This window comes from Chlamydotis macqueenii, chromosome 4, assembly GCF_036417535.1.
Source record: "Chlamydotis macqueenii isolate bChlMac1 chromosome 4, bChlMac1.mat, whole genome shotgun sequence".
NCBI lineage: Eukaryota > Metazoa > Chordata > Aves > Otidiformes > Otididae > Chlamydotis > Chlamydotis macqueenii.
The window spans coordinates 4,278,810-4,300,426 of NC_141559.1; the positions used below are offsets into that span (position 1 = coordinate 4,278,810).

The 21,617-nt window shown below is 45.6% G+C and overlaps 1 protein-coding gene across 1 annotated transcript in view; it reads left to right on the forward strand.

Annotated features, from left to right (window-relative positions):
- Positions 1–21,617, forward strand: part of FRAS1 (Fraser extracellular matrix complex subunit 1) — a 143,937-nt gene that overhangs the window by 89,962 nt on the left and 32,358 nt on the right. The window contains exons 22-31 of the mRNA XM_086746873.1: positions 1,866–2,012; positions 3,459–3,599; positions 3,808–3,948; positions 4,586–4,729; positions 5,354–5,624; positions 6,740–6,824; positions 9,345–9,671; positions 13,500–13,653; positions 16,866–17,044; positions 19,192–19,308. Coding sequence (XP_086602999.1) covers positions 1,866–2,012; positions 3,459–3,599; positions 3,808–3,948; positions 4,586–4,729; positions 5,354–5,624; positions 6,740–6,824; positions 9,345–9,671; positions 13,500–13,653; positions 16,866–17,044; positions 19,192–19,308 — 1,706 coding nt within the window. The remainder of the gene's footprint in view (positions 1–1,865; positions 2,013–3,458; positions 3,600–3,807; positions 3,949–4,585; positions 4,730–5,353; positions 5,625–6,739; positions 6,825–9,344; positions 9,672–13,499; positions 13,654–16,865; positions 17,045–19,191; positions 19,309–21,617) is intronic.

Sequence of the window (21,617 nt, forward strand, 5' to 3'; positions counted from 1 at the left end):
CATATTGCTAATTACACCAAGAACACGTCCCTTCCTAATTAAAATGCCCCTTTCTAGTGAAAACTTTCATACTGATAGCTTCTCCCTCAAGACGCCGTGGTAGAAGTGGAATGTTCTGAGGACTATACCCTTCCTGAATTTGGTTTAGTAGCTCAAATGCAAATAGATTTTCGACAGCACATTGAACTGCAATGACACTTTCCTAATCTCCTTATTGCAAATGGCTTTTTAAGAAGTTTTTGTAATCCTTGTGGCAGGAGGCTCAGGGCAAAGTGTGTTGGTGCGTTGGATTTTTGTCATTCCAAGTGTCACTTGTGCCTTTTCAAGTGAAGTACTGCTGATAAGCCACATAGATATAAACTGTCCCAGGCTGCTGGACCACTTAGAGGTAGTGAGAATTATTTAAACTGAGGTTGGCTGTGAGGCTGAGAAAAATCTGATCTCTCTTCAACGTTTATTTTAGTCGCATTGCACTTTTGAGGAACTCTGGTTTGGAATGAAGTTCAGAGAGATGCTGAGTGCACGTACGGGCTTTCTGAGATATTTTTAAACTCTGTGACATACTGGCCGAGGAACAGCGCAAACCGTAACAAACTCTGCCTGGGTTTAAAAATGCAGATCTAGAGTCACGCTGATAAAACAAGCAGACAGGATTGCTTTCAAATGCAGTTTTTGCTTACTGTTCTGGCATGCCTCCGTGGGTAACCTTATTTCTATAGATTTACACCTCATGTGGAATGTTTTACCCCACTTTTAATAGTTGACTTTTCATAGCACTTAAAAAGAGTCATTTTTCCTTGTCATATTGCTAAGTCAAGTGAAATCAGACTGGCAGCAGAGCACTGAAAACCAGCTGACAGCTACTAGATTCTTTAGGTACATATTTTGATAGAAATCAGTTGTACCTCAGTAAAATACAGACCTTCTGCGACGTTTTTCAGATGAGCTAAAACAAGTGACTGTTTTGAAGGGCACTGAGTTGTTGCTTCAGTGAGAGCAACACGAGGATTTTCACATTTACTTTGGTATTTGAGGTTTTGTGGTTATAAAACTCTCTCTTTAATTAAAAGCAAATTGAACGTTGTAAAGTTTCGTCTCAACAGAATCAGAGGGAGCTTTTCAGTGCATAGGCAAAGGGCTAGGAGGTATTTTTCAATGTTTCATAGCACGTTGCTGTTAAATCTTCTGCTGTGAATTAGCGAAGGGCTCTGACATCAGCGCTGAGTACGCCTGGCTGGTAGCACAGCCTCCTGAGAAGTTTAGGCCCTGGACATCAAAGAGGTAAGGTGAAATGTTTTGAACCTCTGGTCGTTGATCCTACATTCAGTAAATCCCTGAATTATTTTTTCTTGGCATCTTTATTTGCTCTCTGCTGTTCCAAGGTTTCACACTGTGTGCAAATAAAGAGGTGGAAACGTTGAGTGAAGTTAACTGGGCCTTTGGTCCCACCAAGGATGGTTAACTGGGTTGCAGCCGTCTGCTGTGGTCTCCAAATTTGTGTGCTTATGAGTTAGGTCTGGAATCATATGAAATGCAGGTTGGCTAAAGAAAATAAGAAAAAAAGAGGCAGGAAAAGCTCTTATTTGGGGATTTGAGTTCAAGGTCAGTGTTCTACCCTGAGCTCTCCAGAGCAGAGTAAGAAGCAGCGTGAGGAGACATAACAGTCTGTTCCGAATGCAAGGAGGCTTTTTACATTTTGGAGGCTGTGAAAAGGAACATATGAAACAAAAACTCCGAAGTCTCCGCAGGTGTCTCTCAAAGAGGACGAGGAGTGGCGAGGCTACAGGGTAATACCGTTTTCACTTGTACAGTTGGCTGGTGCCTCAGTAATTACAGTTATTTTCTGTGTCTTTGTCTTTCCGCAGCTTGCAACAGCCAGTGCCTGAGCTGTGAATCGGCTGCCGGCTGCACGTCTTGCAGAGACCCCACGAAGGTCCTGTTGTTTGGAGAGTGCCAGTACGAGAGCTGTGCTCAGCAGTATTACCTGGATTTTTCCAGCAAGACTTGCAGAGGTGAAAAATACATTGCTGGTTTAAAGGGAAATAAAGAAAAAAAAATTGCAAGCGCCTTGGCTAAGAATCCGTTACATTGCAGCACGATCTGTGCAGGCAGCTTGCTTTAAAAAGTGCGTCTGAGGGGGGGAGCTGGTCAGTGACAGAGCACTTGAGAGGTTTTTACGTTTTTTTCCTGCTGTCACATACTTCAGCCTTTCAGTGAAATCAGATTATTGCAAATCCTTCTCTTGTAAATGATTTAGTAAGTGAGCCAGCAAACTTTTCAAGGGTCAGGTCCAGCAGTTTATTTAGTCATGGGTCGGCTGAATAACAAGTGCGCTTACCAGGCTGGATGTTTTTCAGAGTGCTTATAGGGCCTTGTGTCTCTGTGTCTTACTAAATAGTGCATCACTGGGTGACTGCAGAAACAACGGTTTGGCGTGATTTAAAACACACATGACTTGAAAGATTTGCAGAACTCCCAGGAATAGTGTTCCATAATGGAAACAAGCGAGCACAATGTGGCTTTGTTGCAGCTAACACCACAAAGACCAGGATAAATACGAATGCTTGTTGTTCAGTGTTCATTTCTAGCTGGCTCTCTCCATACCTGAGCCTAGCTTAACTGAGCAGCGTCTGTCCCCTTAGCATCGCCGTTCTTCAGAGGCGTGACATCGTCTGGTGTTTAGGGTGTCGGAATGAGGCAGGACTCTTGTACTGGCTTTGTCTTGGACACGCTGCATGGACTGGAGTAGTTCAGCTCAACTCAGTGAGACCTTGTTTCCCCCCCTCTTGCTCTTGTCCATTTGTCTGTCTCATCAGCCAAGCGTGTCTGTCATTAATTGTCGATACGGATGCTCTAAGTGCCACCAAAAAACAAGCAGTAGTGTTGGCAGCCTCAGATGTCCTTGAGCACGTGTGCGTGGCTGGGACTCTGCGGAAGACTGGAGAGGAGATAGCACAAGGGCGTGTGGAGGCAGATCTGATCCCAGCTGGATCCAGTGTGTTTTTGGCCAGTGGACTTTCCAGAGGGACATCTGGACTGTGAGGGACAACGATTTCATTTTCTTTTGGTTAGAGTCGTGCGAAAGCATGAGATTGATGAAGTGAGGTGGATAATTGCTGATGAGCAACAGGCTCAGTGTTACGGGATAAACTCAGGCTTTATGGGCAACAAAACCGGGCTGGTGTTAGCAGGTCTGAATGCTGAACAAGAGCCAAGCCTGCTAAAATTTGGCATAGTTAGAACATGTTAAGTCTAGGGGGCGGGGGGGTAAAAACAAAACAAAACGTATCTTGACTTGTAATAAGTCACTCAGTACAAATCGTACTTTCTTTTTTTTGATGTCTAACGACTTTTGCTGTGCTCTTGGCTCCTAGGGCTTATATTCCCAACGCTTGTAGACCCCAAGCGCTAAGCATCCCAGCAAGGGCTGCCCTGCACTGACGTTTTTTTCCTTCCAGAGTGTGACTGGAGCTGTAATGCTTGTAAAGGCCCCCAGAGGACCGACTGCCTGCAGTGCATGGAGGGCTACGTTCTCCATGAAGGAGCTTGTGTGGAACAGTGCCCTGCAGCTTTCTACAGGGAATCAGACACGTGCCAGAGTGAGTTCTTCTTGAGCGTTACTTCTCATCACTGCTGCCAACATGTTTCCTTGCTTGTCTCCAATTTGTGCACGTCTTGCATTCCGAAGGCACGCTCTGGCTTCAGATTTCTCGCTGCCCTCCAACACGCACGCAGTAGAGCTGCGGTTCCGGTGTGGGAAGGAGTGGAAAGCGGCATTGAGCTGAACTCTTTACGTATGACTTTTAGGGTGCGATCAACACTGCCTTCAGTGTCGCCAACCAGATGAGTGCGGCCTTTGCGAAGCCCCGTTTTTCCTCTTGAACGCTCGTTGTGTTCACAAATGCGGGAGGCGATATTATGCAGACCACGCGCAGCGAAAATGCACAGGTAAGCAAAGTGAGTGTGGTGTGGTGGAGAGAGAGCAGGGCTGTAGTCTGTGTTCTGTGCGCTGCTTTTTCTCTGCAAGGCTGAGGTGAAGAGGAAGTGCTTACATGCTGTGTCAAACTTGCTCTTGAGGTGATGCAGTCACCTGAGAATTCGGTAACGGGCTGGATCTGCGTTTGGCTGTGCCTAATTCAGGAGGAATGAGATTCAGTGCAGGTGGCTGCTGGCATGCGTGTATGTGTGTACACACTGTGTGTACAAAACCAGGTGTGAAAACCACATTGTTAGAAAGGTTTCGGTTGTATTTGTGGGTTCACAAGCCGTGTAGGACTTGAATGTCTATTTGGAGTATAATTTCCCAATTTATATGGCAGTTACTTAAAAATACGTTTCTTCCATTTGGAAGATCGTCTCAGGTTCTCTGTAGTCAATGGGAAACTGGTCAAATGAGGAAGGAGCTTCTTAACAACTCTTTTGTCTCTTTGCTCCTTCTTTTGGATAATTTCTATCAGGTAGGTAAGACACAAACAGCAGTGGTGTTCCTGTTCTGGCCCGTGGTGACAGCTCTGCGCACCAGCGGCCGCATTGTTGTTGTAGTGTCTCACTGCGGTGTCTCAGCTGTGCTTTCCATCCGATTCAGCGTGTCCTCCGGGATGCTTGGAGTGTGACAGCGACAGCCTGTGCCACCTCTGCGACAGCACCACGTTTCTGCAGAATAAGATTTGTGTTTCTGCCTGTGGCCAGGATTTCTATGGCAATACACGGACCAGAGAGTGTGAAGAAGGTGAGTGTGTCTCATGATAAACCGAACGAGCTGGCAGGCTTCCAGCAGATTTTAAGGCCAGAAGTGGCGTTCATTCCGTGGCATTTTTGGAATTCATTTTTATGCAGTTTTGTGTTAATTGTTGAAAGTTGGCAGCTATTTTTCTCCCAACTTTTTTGTTTCACAATATGTGCATGTACCTGATTTTTTAAGTGAAGTTACCTAGTACGATAGGGAGGCGTGTTTTTCCAGTCGCAGCATCATTTATCATCAACGTAAAACAAATGAAAAACTGTCTTGGGGGAAATCTCTTACTAAATCAGCTGTAGTACTTGCTTATCTTTTCTTTGTTTGAAATGAAGACGTAGTAGTCCGTCTGCAGGGCAGGCCAATGGATGCTGGCTTTGAGTTTTGTGCTGGGAAGCTCCAGATGGGAAGTGACTTTCACAAGCCTCTCAGAATCATGGTGTGGGTTGGGATGGATTGGGATTCTTCTAGAGACAGTGGTTGTCCATCCTGGTCAGTAATGAACAGGGCATTAGAAGGATCTGCTCTGTTACAAAAAGGTGGTCGTGACAGGCGAGACGCTAACCCAGCCCGTGGCTGTAATTCATTCAGTAATACTCTTCCCTTCTTTCTTTTTAGCCAGCAAGCATCCCTCCAGCTTCCATGTCAACAGTACCCTCACAGTAGGAATCGGTGGGGTAAAGCCCCTAGACCTCTCCCTGCTGGGTATGCGTGATCGGGACGGTGACACGGGACAGCTCTCGTTCCGTATCGACAGCGCTCCCTCCAATGGCAGGCTGATGATGGTGGCAGATGGCAAAGAGGTGCCACTGAGCAAAGGCGACCACTTCAGCTGCAGGGACGTGGAGGAGAAGAGAGTCCACTTTGTGCACAGCAAAGAGAAGTCCAGGTGACTGTGGGGCTACTTTTTTCAGAGCTCTTGCCTTTCTTACATTATATTATATTACTTACACTGCAGCAAAGTATAAATGATGGTGCAAACCTAGTCTGTTAATGGGATAAGAGGTCACTGTGGTCCAGCTACCAAACCTGTAGGGCTTTGGGGGTGCAGGGCTCTGTCTCATCTCTAGGATGCTGTGCTGTGGGGTAAAACTGGCATGTTAGCCTGGTTCTTACACCAGTTTGTTGGCAGTGCCAGGAAGATGCTCACGTGATGTAACAACTGTGCTCTGTGGCATAATCTGCACTCAGCCGTTGCTGCTTTGCCTGCAATACGAGCTCTGTTAGTGTCCTGGGATAATTAGTGGTAATTAGTAGCTGGCAATGCTCGCGCGGCAAGCATGTTGCAAGGAAGCAGATTTTTCCTGCTGCCAGGCAATAAGCCAGTCATCCTGCCAAATTTCACACTTGATTTACATCACCTTAAAGCCTTGGGACTAGACTGATATCAGTGGAGTTGTTCGAAATTTCTGCCTGTGTAGATCAGGGTGTTCTTGGATCCGTTGTTTTCAGTAAGGCTTTCAGGGTGTCCTGCTGATGCCGAGGGACAGCTCATGTTCACTAGACTTAAGGCATGGGTTTCTGTATCGTGGTTTTTTTTTGTCTGCCTTCTAGTCACAGTGAAATGTCAGGATCTTGTCTTGAGAAACACAGCTACTTCATGTTCAAGGTTATTGGGTGGCATTATTGAAAAGTAAACAGGAAACAAAAATGCTGAAAAGTGGGAGCTTCTGCTCCGAAGCCAGATAAGACATTTTTCTTTAGCTGACATTTAGAAGCGGTACTTTATCTTGGAGATGCCATCCTATGTGGGTAACATCAGTTAAAGGGAAATGAGGGTGTATTATTACCCAGTTAAAGGTATTTTATTACGTGTTGTGACTGTTGTGAATCTTCAGGAAAAATACTATAAAAACATAATTGGAAAAAACTTGAGCTAAAGCTTCTGTCACTGAGCTAGTCATTTTTACTGATTATAGAATATTTCTAGCATTATTGAGTCCTGCAAGAGCACTTCATTAATTTATATTATCCTCTATTTTGGCTTGCTGGGGACTTGTTTAGGAAAGGACAGTTTTCCTTGAAGGTCAGCGATCAACAGTTCTCCTCCCATTCTGAAGTCGTCAACATTCAAGCATTTTCAACACAGGTAATGTAACCAAGCTTGGAAGGAACAACAAATTTTGTGCCATTTGCAGCCCTGGCTCCTTGCGGTGATAACAAAGGAGCTGGGCAGAACTTGAGCTGGAGTTCCGGTTAGGCAGATCAGACTCAACTCTCGCTCAGCTGAGAGGCAGCCGAGAGTCACACGGAAGAGCTGGACTTGGGGTAAGTGGCTGAAGAAGCTGGCCCGTGTGAGTTTGCTTGTGCGGGGAGTTGTACCTGTGCGGTCATAGAGCAGTTATCGGTGAGGACTAAGGAGTCCCTCCTCTTGAAATTATTCTTTGGATCCGTGGATGGTCTAGTTCAGCCCCTACTGCAGAGCGATTGAACGATGACTGATCCCTGTGGTAGGGATGCTTTGACAGTCAGGAGCATTCACTGAACTGCTCTGTTCTAGGACAGCCTGGGATTAAATCAACGTGAGCTGTTTAAAGTGTGTCTCGTAAACTGCTTAGTACTTCCAGGCAAGGTGATGGTGCCGTCAAGTGTCCGTGTCTCTCATATTGTTGTTATTTAAAGTCCGTAGCGCGATACCGTGGAGGGGCCTCACCCAGGAGGTGGTACACAGGCAGTAGGTTTGTGACTCCTTCTCGAGGGCGGGCTCTCTGAAAGGCAAGACGTGAGAGGTGTGTGAGATACAAGGAGCCCGTTTGCATCCTCAGAGGGATGTTCAATGGCTTGATAAAGCTGTAACTGGAAATCTGGCTATCATCCTTTCTCTTTTAGTGCTGGCTCCTTCCTGTCTACAAGCCTGACTCGGCATCCGTCCTCACAAAGAGTAATTTAAGAAATTAATTTCTTGTAATTATTGCAGTGGTGGTGGATTTGTGTCTGAAGGTGCCGGTGCTTTTCTGTGCTTCATGCTGAGTATAGTGGGAGTGTAGGCAGCAGCTCAAAAACATGGTGAGCTGCTGACTCGCTGGCTACGTACCATGCTGGGGGCCTGTGGGGGGTCTGCAGTTTAATGGGTCTGGTGTTCCTTATAGGACACAGCTCCTCCTGAGATGCATAACTTCTGTGGTTCTCTGGAGACTTTGCACTGCTTGGGTTTTTTCCATTTTGAGATCATAGAGAGGTGGTAGCTTCAGGATTCAGATTTTGGGGTTTTTTCTGGTTGCAGTTTGTTGCTTTTAATCATTATATTCCATATTAGACATTCCATAACTTCTGGAAATTAGAAGTGTTCTAGTTTGTCCTTCAGCGTAACACAAACGGTAGATTTTGATCCTGTTGCGTGTATATTGATTCTGGCTGGTGCTGAAGTCTTTACTCAATCTAATCTCCTGTTTACCTCGGTAGGACAGTCACCTAAGTGAGAGCTGCAGTCACTGCCCCGGAATACATAAGTGGGGTTTAATAATGGCAGTTTTGGCTGCCGATCCTTAATAACCCTGAGAAGTTGTACGCAGGTGAGATGGCAGCAGTTAGCTCTCTGTTGAGTGTTCCCGGGGCTTTGACTTTGTCTCTGCTCCCCTCCCGAGGCAAGGTGTTACCGATGGCAAATGGTGTTTACTGGGATCAATAGAGACTGCAGGTTTGAACTTTCTTGATGGCAAAGATGTAGAGAACTAATTTAAACCAGCAGAAATGTGGAGTCCAGCTGATCTTCATTCTAGGATGAATAAGGCTGTGCGGAGTCTTTGAAAATAAATAAATAGGATGCTGGCGACACGCAGATTTGCTGTCTTTGAGCTGGACTTTGTCGGTTTGAGACAAGCAGAAGCACATCCTTCAGGGTTTGTTGTTTGACTCCTTTCTGCTTAGAAGCATTAATTCAAGCTGCTGCCTCTGTTTGGCTCACTGCTGTTAGTATCCTGTGTAGGTTCTTCTCCCTCTCCTGGCATTCTCCCTTGCTTCCTTTTTTCCCCCTCTCTGCAACTCATTTTAAACAGATAACCTGGGCACACACAGGTTGTGGGGAGTCTTATTTTCAAGAATCAGTGCTGGGAAAGATGTCCAGGCTATCGAAGCTGTAGGTTGTACGCAGGCAGTGCGTGCTGTGTCTCCCTCCCCAGCCCGCCCTGATCTCGTTATTCACATACATAGATCTTCAGCTTCTCAGCCGCCTGCGTTCCAGTTGCGCCTGCTGGTGTACCTGTAACATGTAGACCTTCCAAAACAGTTGGAGTCTGCACTTCCGTTTGAATTTCCATGGATGTTAAGAAGGCAAAGCTATGTCCCTTGTCTCTTATCTGTGCAGACAGCAAAGGGAGTACAGGCTCTAGCTGATAACTAAATTGCTTTCTCTGTAAATGTCCTAGGGTTTTTTCCTTTCCGAAGCTTGCAGGGCATGAGAATCTTCTTTTAATGTAACTAAATCAGTTGAAATTGCTAGCTATTCTTAGATCTGCCCGCTGGGGGAGAAGGTGTGGAGAGTGAGTCTCTGCTGCTTAGAAATGGGAAGCTTCCAGGGATGGAGCGAGCTAATTTCCTTAACCCCACGTGTTTCATTCTGGACTTTGATCATGATTTAGCAAACACCTAAGAGCTGCTTTTTGTGTTCCAGGCGCCATATGTGTTCAGAAATGAGGCCCTCCTAGTCCGCAGAGGGGAGACTGGAACTCTAACAGAGCTGTTGCTTGGCGTGAGAGACAGTGACAATCCTCAGGACGTTGTGCTGATGGTTTTAGAGCCCCCACATCACGGGCGGCTGATCAGACCTCCTGGAGACCCAGCTTCTGCCGTCCGCATATTCCACCTGGACGACCTTGCGGGCGGACTGCTGCGTTACGCTCACGATGGCTCTGACTCCCGGGATGATGCAGTTCTTTTGCAAGTGAACGACGGGTACCACTTCCAGAACATCCTGTTCCACATTAAGATTGTTCCCAAGGTACGTGCTGTGACATAAACCCTCGCAGGCGTATTTGAAGTCTGGAGAAGTATCCCTGCGTCCCTGAGGTGTCACTAATCCTGCATCACTGACAGGCTGTGGTTAGAGACAGGAGAAAGTGGGTGATTGATTGAGTTTTGGAGGTCGCTTGAATTTTTGGTTTGTGACAGGAATGATTCAGCTCAAATTATGCTGCTTTGACAATTCAAAGTCCATAGTTATTTGATAAAAAGGTTTTCTGGAGTTGCAGGTGAGAGTTTTGTGCTGGTAAGGGCGACGAAGTAGAGAATGAGTGGACAGCAGGGAGAGAGGGCTGATGAGCTAGGCAAACCAGTCCCCGGGCTGCAGGGAGTGCGACGGGAGACAGAAAAGGACCACGTGTGAGCTAAACAACTTGGCTGACATGGTGCTGTGGTGGTGGTGGTGGTGTCTCCCCAGGTCAGGATCTCTGCTCTTCGCTCAGCGTTGCTCCGCTGAAATCTTTCACGTGATGCATCTTTCCGTTTGATAACTTCTCTAAGGACAGGACGCAGATGCCTAAATTCAGAAATTATTAAGTAGTGTTTAATTTTTATTTCTGGCTTTTATTGCAGTTCATTATTAAATAACGATTGTTTGTCTCTTCTGTATTTGGACATGGAGCAGCACTTGATATTAAATTTTATAGAGATTACAGCAGTAACATTAGAAGCAGTGGTGCTTTTCCATTTGTTTATGAAACAAACCCCAGCCAAACAAGGCATGAAATGTGTACGGTATGTGTGGTGGAGCCTTGAAAAAAAAAATTTACTGAAGTGCTTGCAAGCATTTCAGTTCTGATATTGTGGTGATGTAATGAAACAAAAGGAAAAAAGCAGAAAATTTCCTTATCCCTTAGTTCATGTGAAAGAGTGATGAAAACTAGAGCTGTCAGATAACTTGTCCACTGTTTGTGCTCTTCTTATGTATGGATCTGAGAGTAACACAATCTTTGAGTACTTCCACTCTGAAATGGAGCTGAGGAGATGATGCTATCCCTCTTTTTTCCTCCTCTCTGCTGTATTAGATGCTTTTTAGCAAGCTGGGCATGACAATTTCAAGTAAGGTTTACAAGCGCTACGTGCGCCTGTGTAGTTAGGACAGGGAGGGACTGAGCCCGTTTGGACCCCGCGGGTGCTCCTAGAGCTGCGCTGGTAATTAATGACAATTAGTGGCACGACTCACACATCAGTCTGGCTTTCGAGGCTGGTGCTGAGTTATTAGACTCCTGGAATAAGAGCAGCTTGCTTTACCCAGGTCACTTACCCGGCCACTGCTCTGTGTTGTTTGTAACACATTTTATTTTGGCTTTGCTGTTGCTTAAGCAGATTCTTTTAAATGCCAGTGAGGGCGAATTGCTGCGTATAGTTTCTTTTATTAGCCCATTTTGTGCTCCCTTGTCTGTCATTATCTTTCCAAGCGTCTCAGCGCAGCGTTTGGCTCCAGAGAAGAATGAAGGTGGTGATAGAGGTGAGAGCGGGGCGGATTTTGTCGTGAGGGCAGAGCTGGCGGATACCCAGCTCCTGCCTCAGCCTAATTATCCTCTCGGTGGAGGAGCCTTGGGAGCTGAGAGGCAGGCAGGGTTTGTTTCTGAAAAGGTGCTACATGCGAAGACACTTGCGTTTTTTTTCCCCTTGGTTTACATCCAAAGATTGCTAAAGAGCCTGCTAGAATGCCAGCTGGAGGTGTGGGAGTTGAAGGTGTGGGTTTTTTAACCACGTTACTTCTCTGAGTACGCGGAGCTTGTTACGCTGTGCTGCTGGCTGGTTTTAGATAGCAAGCCCTGGTGTGAAAGGACATTTCTAGGATTCCTGTTCAGCGGGCTCAGACGGTGGAATTCGCAGACATTAAGCTGAGAATTCTCAGACATTAAGCTGTAGGAGCACTGCAGTGAAAGGGTGAAAACCCAAATGAAGGACAACCTAACCTTCCAAATATTATGATTTCCAGGGTTTTGTTTCTTCACAAGGGGTGTGCCTTGTTTTCTGCCAGGTGCTTTTTTTAGTCCCCTTGGTTGCTAACAGCCTGCTTTTCCCTCTTTGCCCCCATCCAAACACTTCGTTTGACCTACTGCAGTAGCTGACCTCTATTTTGAGCCTTCTTAATAACCATGTGCACTGCTGTATATTTTTGTTCACGCTCTCTAACAATTACAGCTTCCGTGAAGTTAATTTGAGACCTGCTGATGCTTCATTTTTGGCAGAGCACCGCAGACTGTAAGTCAGAGGAGGTCAGGCCTACCCATGTGTGATGTGCCCATTGCTGCGGGATATGGAAGCCGTTATTTTCTGACAGGCTAGAGGGAATGCAGGAAAAAGACAAAGGATGTTTATTTTAGGGGTGTGTTGGACCTCTGGAGGAGATCCAGCTAAGGGAGGTCTCCAAGATATTTGCAAGGCGCTGCGTCTTGCCCTACTTGGGAGCAGGTAACTGAAGCATGGACCAAGGAGCCTCTTAACCTCCCCAGGCTCTCTGAAAACACTTTTCCTGCGCTGTGAATTCATTCCCACACTTTGCTAACTGTCTGCTCGAGTATTAGTAAAAAGAAAAAAATCTGGTGAGCACCCAGATCAGACAATAGCTTGTCGCTAAATATATATATTTTTTAAACGTTACCAAGCAAAAAGAGCTATCTCATGAATGTGCTCTTATTAACAAGCAGGATTGCAGCGTCAAAGCCAGGTGGAAATGATATTACAAAGCGCCAGACTGGTTTGACGTGGCCAGTGAGGGAACATCCAATCGTTTAATTAGCGAAAAGCCAAAAGGTTCCGTGTTTATAGCGAAATCGTGACCTTGTGTTTAATTCTAAGCGTTATTAGAAATAGTTTCTTTTCAAACAGTGCATTTTGCCTGCCATTCTTTCAAGTGTGACTAGTCTCTCTTTTCTCTCCTTACACGATAAACCCAGGGACCTTTGTGACCTTTGTCATTTGTTTCCTGTTGCAGAGCTGTGCTCTGCCAGGCGTGTATGTGTCGTGATGTGATGGAATCGATAAGGTCAGAGGAAAGCTGCCGTATGTGTTGGCAGGGCTCTCTTGGCTGGCACAGGCTCTGGTTCTCTTCGTCGCTGTTCTTTGAAAAAATAAAGCAACCATTGTGCTGGGAAACTCTTGGCCTAACGCGGTCTAAGATCGTGAGGCGTTTAAAAATTAACGCTGTGCGGAATAGGTGTAGTGCAAATGAAACGGGTGAAAGCTGCGCAGCAGACGTGTCAAAATTGAGATGGGAAGTCATCCTCTGATGGAATTCTTTTTTGCAAATATCTCTTTAGTTCTCTCTACCGTCTGTTGCAGATTCAGAAGAACGTAGTAATAAGTTGTTTATCAGTTTTGGGGTGACACCTGATTATGTGGAGTGGTAAATGAGGAGGAAGATGATCACTTACGTGGAACAGTCAGGATTTTGACTGGTGATGCAGTTCACCACAGCCAGTTTCAAGGTGACTCTGCAGAAATCAAGAAGCGAAGTCACGCTTACAGCTACTAGGCTTGTAAGAAAGAACCATGGCACAAAAGAGGTCACAAGGATTTTGGTGGCCTGTCCAACAGAGCGTGAGCTAACAAAGTAATTTAGAGCCAAAAAGGGCTAATGTGAGAACTTAGAAACACTGGAAGACAAGTTCTTCGGGGTGAGAACTGGGTCTGAGGCACAGGTGAAGGATGCAGAGCCATTTCTTGAAGCAGACAACCAGGGTCGAATGCGTAAGAAATTCCAAAATACTCTGCTCGATCCTTTTCTCTTGAAAATTGGTTTCCATCAGCATTGCTGACATTGTTAAGCCTTTTTCTGCTGTCCCCGTGTGTGCAGAATGACAGAAGCCCTCAGCTGGTGACAAATTCCCTGGTGTGGGTGCCCCAGGGAGGAATGCTGCAGATCTCCAAGACAATTCTGCGTGCCAAGCTGCCCGGTGCCCGTGACTCTGAGATAACCTACAGCATCAGCAAGGACCAGCCAAGACACGGTAAATACCTTTGGGGTTTTGTTGTCAAAAAGCAGCTGTAGGGTGTGGCTTTTCACCCCAGGGTGTCCATCCGCTAAATAAAAGCTCAGAGTTCTGGTTACTTCTGGGGAAAAGGATGTTCTTCACAGTCTCATGGGAATGTGATTTTTCCATGGTATTTTACCCACAACAAATAGTGTTTGAGGGAATATAAATACTGCTAGCCTCGTCTTTTTCCAGTTCAGATGGGCAAGCAAAGTAACGAAGCACTTTGCGTAGTAATCTGAACTTCTGCAACTGTATTTCTCTAGTGGTAGGGAAATTCTGGTGGATTTACAGCCTTATGAGAGTAGAATCTTACTCACTGTCAGAAGAGAATATTCTACAATTCATGTCTGGTTTAAGAGGAGCATAGAGTAAGACCTGCCTCTAGAAACTGCTGAGCAAAGGTTTACCATGACGTGCTGGAGAACTCCCTAAATTCCGTGACATCTGATTTAATTTCTACAAATAGACAGGGTTATTGACTCAAACGGAAATCGGTGACATTTGCATCCATATAATTCTTGTCTCCAAAAGCCTTTTGAGAGGCTCTGATCTCATCTCGCAGAGTAACGGCTTTCACAAGCGACCCCATGCTTCGCACTGCAGTTTATGGAATGTCTTCTGCAGCCAGGGCAAGGAGGAGTGTGGAAGGTATTGGGGTTGTTGCCTGAGATACAAATGGAAAGAAACTGGATGGAAAAGCGAAGATGATATGTATGGAGGGAAAGGAAATATGGACAGAAAGGAAAAATGTTATTTTCCCGCTGAGCATCACCGTTTTCTTTACTAGAACCGTGTCTTTAAATAATATGTTGTGCACTCCTATGAAATGATATCATTGCTTTTAATTTACTGAGCCGGATAAAATGAGAAGATCCCTTTAGCCACATCAGTGCTGGTTTTTTGCCTTTTGCTGTAAGGACAGCCTGGTTTCCACAACAGCTGCCGGTACCTGATGGAAACAGATTATGTTATTTTTGGAATTTAGAAGAGAAGTAATTAATTTGTATTCCCCGTTTAGTTTTCTGCCGATGAAGGACTGTCTTCTTATTTATAATAAGCATTTACATGAAAACAAGAATTTTTCCCTGAGGAGCTTGTCTCCTGCTGCCTAACCCTAACCAAAATTTATAATCCTGTATTTGTATCACCATAATTATCTCTACTGTAATTAATTGCAATAACACAAATGGGTTTGTAGCTGCAGGTGAGGAATAAGCAGTAGAAATCAACAATCTTGAAAATTTTATCTAAAATGTTATTTCACAGAAAGGGAGGAAAAAATAAGACAGAGAAGTGTAGAAAATGGGTCCTTAATCAAGGAGCGCTTAGCTGCCTACCTTAGTATTTGAGTCACGGAGAAGCTACTCATACCTGTAGGAAATGTGCCATTTGATTTTTAGATGGGAAAGAAAACCACTTTAGAATTATCTACTGCATTTCTGTAGCACAAGTGCACGGACAAAGGCGGCTCCTTGCCCTTTATTTCAGGACTGTGAAACCAAGCGAAAGGGATATAATTAGGGAAGGAGATCTCTGTCCGGATCCCCTCCTTCTGCAGGGCATGATTTGGTTCTGTAAAACTGGGCCCCGGGGAGCAGCTGGTCTTCCTGAGGGTCTCTTTGTGCTGCACCTCCTGGTTTGTCCCTAGGAATAGAACCGGCGTCTTCCCTGGCTCTCCTCCCAGCACACAGGATGCCTCAACACAGCTCCGTTACCTGGAAAAAATATTCACTTCTGTATGAGTGGGTATTGTTCTGCCCTAAGCTGCTCCATGGGCGCTCGTTAGGGCACTGATAAGGGAATATTAGCATATTGATGATAAAATGGAAGTGTGCTATGGCGGCTTGCTGAATTATTTTTTTGTTACTCCCGCTGTTTGAGGGTGGTTTTGGGAGATGAGCTGGGAGAGCTTATGATGGGTATTTTGCGTAACAGAATGATGAACGCTGTAAGGAGAGTTGGAGTGATTGATAATACGTGTGGCTTCGGAACTGGTAGCCGTGAGGGGTACCGTCAAAGGCTGGTAGAAAAGCACAAGGTACAACTAACAAGTTATTTAAAGAACAACTAAATTATATCTAGTCAAGAGTAGTAAACATAGGGGAAGCTTATCATTTTTTCACAGATAATATATTGACTCCCAAACAAGTGAATTGCACTGCAAAATAGAAAAATACGGCATTTATTTTTGTACTATAGCTCTTTGTCAGGTTTTAATTTTGTTTATGTATGTGGCTAGGAAAAATGTTCACATCGATGGAATCGAGGACCGAGGTTTTGATACCCTGCTCTTGGTGGGTAACACTTGGCTCTTCGAGTAATTCTAGTAGAATGACGCTTTTGGAGTAAAGCCTGTTGAACGTTAGCAGTGACATCAGAATCCAGCCCTTGCAGGTGTCTGAGAGGAAAGCTGATAGCCAGTGGGACGTGCCACAAGTCCAGCAGAGAATCTGTTTCGAATAGAAAAGTCAGAAATAAGCTGGATGTTAGAGATACAAAAGCTACCTACTCTTTGGAGTAAGAGCTACAGAGCAGGGCATACAGACTTTCTGTACAGCCTGTGATACTGGGGTCCTTTACTAAATCTGTTCAAGAATCAGTTGAAGATTTCCCTTCAGAGAAGTTGGTTGAGTATACTTTTTGGCATAATAAGCACCCAAAAGAGCTGACCTTGACAAAATTAGTATGCTGTATTCTAATACTTAAGTTGTACCCTCGAGGGGAAGATGGATAGTCTGCTGCAGTGCTTTTTAACCCTGATTGCGGCTCACTTCTCTCTTGTCCCTTCACAGGCGCTTCAGAAAATGAGGCAAAGTGCCCTTTGCGTCTGGTTTTCTGCTCAGTTTATCAAACGGACACATTTCAAGGGGCAGAATGACGTTTTGAGAGTTTAAAGTTGCAGATCCTGTTCTTTGTTTGACCGCGTATTTCTTCTGTGTACTTGCACGAGTTACGTGATCTGTCCTTCGCCAAATCAGGAGATAGAATTTCCCTATCTCAGTGGGATGTTGCAAGGTCCTTTAGTGGTTTTTAGGAGCCCTACTGCTATTTCTGTTGGTCACACCAGATGTAAAAAAAAGTGAGTGGACACTTGTCTTGGATGCTCATTAGTTGGTGAAAAGGCATCTGTTCCTCCTTGTTTTCTCCCACGTCGTGCCCTGGCTGTTCATCTTTGCTGTCCCCAGGTGAAGTGGTCCTTCTGGTCCCAATGCCGGCAGATGGCCCAGCAGACTCGTGGCGGCGTTTGCCTGACGGAAGAGCGGCCTCACCTACAACCTCTTTTACCCAGCAGGACATCAACGAAGGCATTGTGTGGTACAGGCACTCCGGATCGGAAGTGGAGAGTGACTCCTTCCAATTCCAGGTATTCCTCATCGAATTCACAGCGGAGGGGTGTCACAGAGCAGTTCCGCTGGCATTTTTCTCTGGGATTACTCAGTCTGCCACTCCCTGTATCTTGTAACCCAACATTTTAATACAGGCCTTTTGCCTGTGGGGACCCCCTACTGATGTGCTTGGCCTAGCTTTTGGGGAAGAAATAGGAACAGGAAATGGTTTTTTTTGCCTGGCAGTCCTGAGAAGAGATAACAGAGCAGGTAAGAGAGAGGGGCATTCCCGCCGCCCTTGTAACCTGCTGCCTCTTGTCCCCCACCCTTCTTTGAGATGAGGCTGGTCCCCGGGGACAGGGCGAAAGTGGGGAGGTGGGTGCAGACACCCACGCGTTTGGATTCTCCAGCTGAGTGCCAGATCTGCGTGAGGACATCCTTACAGATGTCCTCTGGCCCGCACTCTCCTAAGGCGTCCCCGCCATCCAGACTTCTGTGAAAAGCCTTCCTGCTCACGGTGTGTTTTGATGCCCTGTTTGCACTTCACACCCCTTGGTACTGCCCGGCAAATACATCACCCTCTCATAAAACCTGTAATATTTACTCCAACTGCAAAATGCGCCTTTTTTAAACTATTTGTTTTGCAAGCCCCAAAACCAAGCGACCCTCCTACTTTCTGCAGTCCCTCGGCTCATGATTTAATTTTTGCTATCGAGTACTCCTTGCAAAGAGACCAAAAGGTATAAATACTCCCCAGCAGATGTAATACTAAAATAAATCCCACCTCCCCACAGGGTTAGTGGCCGTAGCATTCCTCAGACAGGTCCTCGCTGTTTGCCTGGAAGGTTTAAGAGCCTCCCGTAATGCCAGGCCTACACGAACACTTGCATGCAATGTTTGTTACATCTGGTTTACAAGTCAGAAGCGATTACTGTAGCACCGGAGAGGCAATTAAGGTAATTTCTAAAGTAATTAACATAAGTGATAATGAGGAATTTGTGAGTATCACTGTTGAACAAGCTAATCTTTAGCTTAATTGCTACACTCCTCTTACAGGGTATGCATTTTGCATGAGCTAAATGTTTGGTTTTAGTATCTTGGAGCGGTAGCAGTAATTGTGTGGCAAGCTCTACTGCGAAAGGAAGGTGCGATTGCCTGGGTGACATCAGGAGACCGTAACGCATCTGTCCGAGTCTTGAACCGTGGGCTGGGGCATCTCAGAACGGGCCGCCGCGTTGTTTTCATCAGTATTTTGGCAATTACTGGTCAGATTGCCGGCAATAATAATTTCATCCATTTCAGCAGAGCACGCGTTTTTATGCATTTTCTTGAGATGAAACTTCTGCTGAGGTCCGTTCTTGCTCACAAAGTGCTCTATTGAATTCGAGTGCGGACTTCCATACCTACGGAAAGATAAAGTCGTAACTGAGTCCGACAAAAAAGGGGGCTGTGTTTCTTGGGGTGCTTGCCTTATTTCAGGATTACTGCGAACATTTGCAGGCTTATCTCTAGGGGACGGTTTTGGTCCTTTGAATCTTTACAAATGGAATATTATTTGCTTTATATGTTGTTACTGCAGGTTTGCTCTTACAAGTTAGATGCCGTTGGCTTTGGTGTTTTGGCGGTGTATGAAAAATCTGTTTGGGTCTCTGTGAAACACGAGCACAGCCTGTCTTGGAAGTTGTTGGGATCACCGGGAGCCACTGCCAAGCCAGTGCTGTTGTTGAAAGGATACTTATTTTCGCCTTGTCAGCACGACTGCTGGACATGTCGAGGGGAGGAGGAAGGTTTAAAAACTCATTGTTTTTTCTGTCCCCGAGATGAGAAGTTATGCCAAGCTGTGCAGAGAGTTAGAGTAAAATTCAGCAAAGCTACGGCAGTGACTAGGGGAAGCAGGAACGAATAGCAGGCAGGGAGTTGACAAGCAGCTGTCTTTCTAAACATTAATAAAGAGGTGAACCATTTATGCATTGTATAGGCAAAAATGGAGGAAGTGTTTGCTATTTAAAGGCCTTAGTTCACAGCAACTACCAGCCAGGAATGCTTTGGGCTGCTATCCGCTGGAAAAGGTGTGTCTTTGCCTTCCCAGACCAGGAGGAGGAGAGGAAAGGGAAGCAAGAAACTGGTTTAGAAATGCAGTGATGTCCTCTGTCAAGGATCCATTCGTGTGATCTTTCCTTCCCAGGTGTCTGGCTCTGCCAGTCCACAAACCGGCTTGGAAAGCCACGTGTTCAACGTTGCCGTTCTCCCACAGACGCCCAGAGCACCTCAGCTTTCCCTCGGCTCTTCTTTGCACATGGCTGTAAGTGTGAACCCGTGCACCAGATAAATAGCTGGAGCAGAGGTGGAAAAAAAGACAGAGTAAATGGTTGGAGGTGGGGAGGGAGAAAATACCCATTAAAAAGTTGAAAAACGCAGTATTAAAAGTGATGGATATATAGACGAGAAAGGAGAGGGGGAAAGAGAAGTAAAAACACGTTTAACATCTTTTAATGGAATTCTTACCCTTTCCTGAGAAGCCGTTAGGAATGGCAAAGTGAAAAACTGTGGGTTAGAGAGGCTGTAATGAATAGATCTTGCCAGTAATTCCGCTGTAAACTTTACCAGAGCTGTAGCCTGCCCACGTTAGAAAGTTTGCATCCATCATTCCGACATCAGGAGCAGAGGCTGTAATGCGTGTGGAAAACATGCAGATGAGCCCATTATATCTGCGTCCGTGGAACTGAGTTGCCTTTTCTTGCGGCATCAACTCTGGCAACGACCATTTTGATGAGAGTTGTCTCTCTGATGTGGTTGTTTCTCCGGTTGTGTTAATTGAAAATATGAGCTTGAAGTTTAAAGTCGGTTTTGGGAGCTCTCCGACGTTGGTGTGTGCCTTCGCCGAGTATCCCCATCACCTCTGTAGGTGAAGGCTGGCTTTCCTGGGAGAAGCCTCCTAAGGGGAGGCAAAGGACAGCGTAGCCTGCCAGGCACGGGATCAGGAGAGGGGTTAGTGAAAAGTCCACGACACAGCAGCCCTGTCAGGGTTTTAAATAGCGGTGACCTTTCACGGGCAATAATCAAACATGCCCAGACCGCTGCTCGGAGCAATAGCCAGTGTGATGTATCTTTCTGCTCTTCACTTTTTGTTGTTGTCATTATTGACAAAATTGATGGGAGAGATGTCTGGCTGAGCCACGCAGAGCTGGATTTTATAGCTAATTACACACCACAAAATTCAATAGTGCCATAAAACAAGTTTTACTGAGGGGTGCCTCGCAACCTGCAAGTCCTACCTCTGGGAGAGACAAATAGGCCTTGGAGGCAACTCGGAAGCAACCATAACCTTAAATCTTTTCATCATAAAATTGCACTTCCTCGCATCAACATGATTGAGTTCTGTTCATCCATCTTCACACTCCTTCACAATTAGACTGGCTTCTTGGCTGAAGAGCAAGCACGAAATGTTAAGTCTTCCCATAGCTCCAGCCTTGTCTTTGAGCGTCCTGCTGAGAAAAGTCAGAGGAAGTTTGGTGGCTCTTTGGTGGTTAAACTGGACGTAACATCTGGACTGGTTTTTCTTCAGTCCAGTTACCTGTTTCCTGGGAAAAGGAGCCTGAGCTTTGCTGTAGTTGAATGCAAACTGAGATTGGGTTTGTGAAGGAGAGTTTTGGAAGCACACGGAGGTGCTCCTCACTCCCTTTCCCAAAGTGGCTGATGAAAGGGACACCGCTGTTCATTTGAGGCCTGCCCTTTTTAAACAGAGCTGTGTACAGCGGTGCCCATAACACAAATCAGCATTGTAGCGTTTGGTTCCAGTTAGATACGTGACACTTTCACGTCTAAGAAGGACTGACAAGGTTTTACATGTTGCTTCGCAACACTGATTCATAGACCGTGGTTTCTCCTCTGTGTCTGGGTGAAAAACACCGGAGAGGGATGAACTGGGGGTTCAGTGGTGTTTGTGGCGTACTGAGCTGTCGTCAGGAAACCTTGCCGTGCCAGTGTCCAGGCCAACGTCCGGTCTGTGACCCAAGGCCAGCAGAACGACACAGGTTTGACAGGGTGGCCTCACACATGTGTAACCAGCACAATCCAGTGGGCTGCACTTGATGTGGCTGGTGGAAACCCATAATTTGTTCCTGAACCTGATCATTTCGTGTTCCAAAGCGGATGAATTAATTGCTCGTGTACTTAATTTGGCTCGTTTTCTCCATTATTTTGTTCGTGATTATGAAATGAGCTGGATGCTTCCTAGCTGAACTGTTTAATTCCATGACTTCTTGTAGCTGTTAATCCTGCAGGATTAAGGTTCGTGGACACATGCAAGTGAACTGCCTTTGTGCACTTAAGTCTGTTCATGCAGCACCATAATTCCTGTAACACACTGCCTGCCTTTGGCTAATGATAATCTTGTAATGGAAGGATCAGAACATTTTTAGACAGATTTAAAACAGAAGGGAAAGCTTTGATTCCTCTGGGTTTTAATGGAAATGGCTGAGTCATTTCATGATTTATTTTAAAAGCAAATCCAGTCCAGCCACATCAGACTGGACAGCCTGAAAGTGGAGATAAGCTCATGGTTTTATGAAGGAAGAGATGTTCTCTTTTTTCATAGGTTTATGAGCCCCT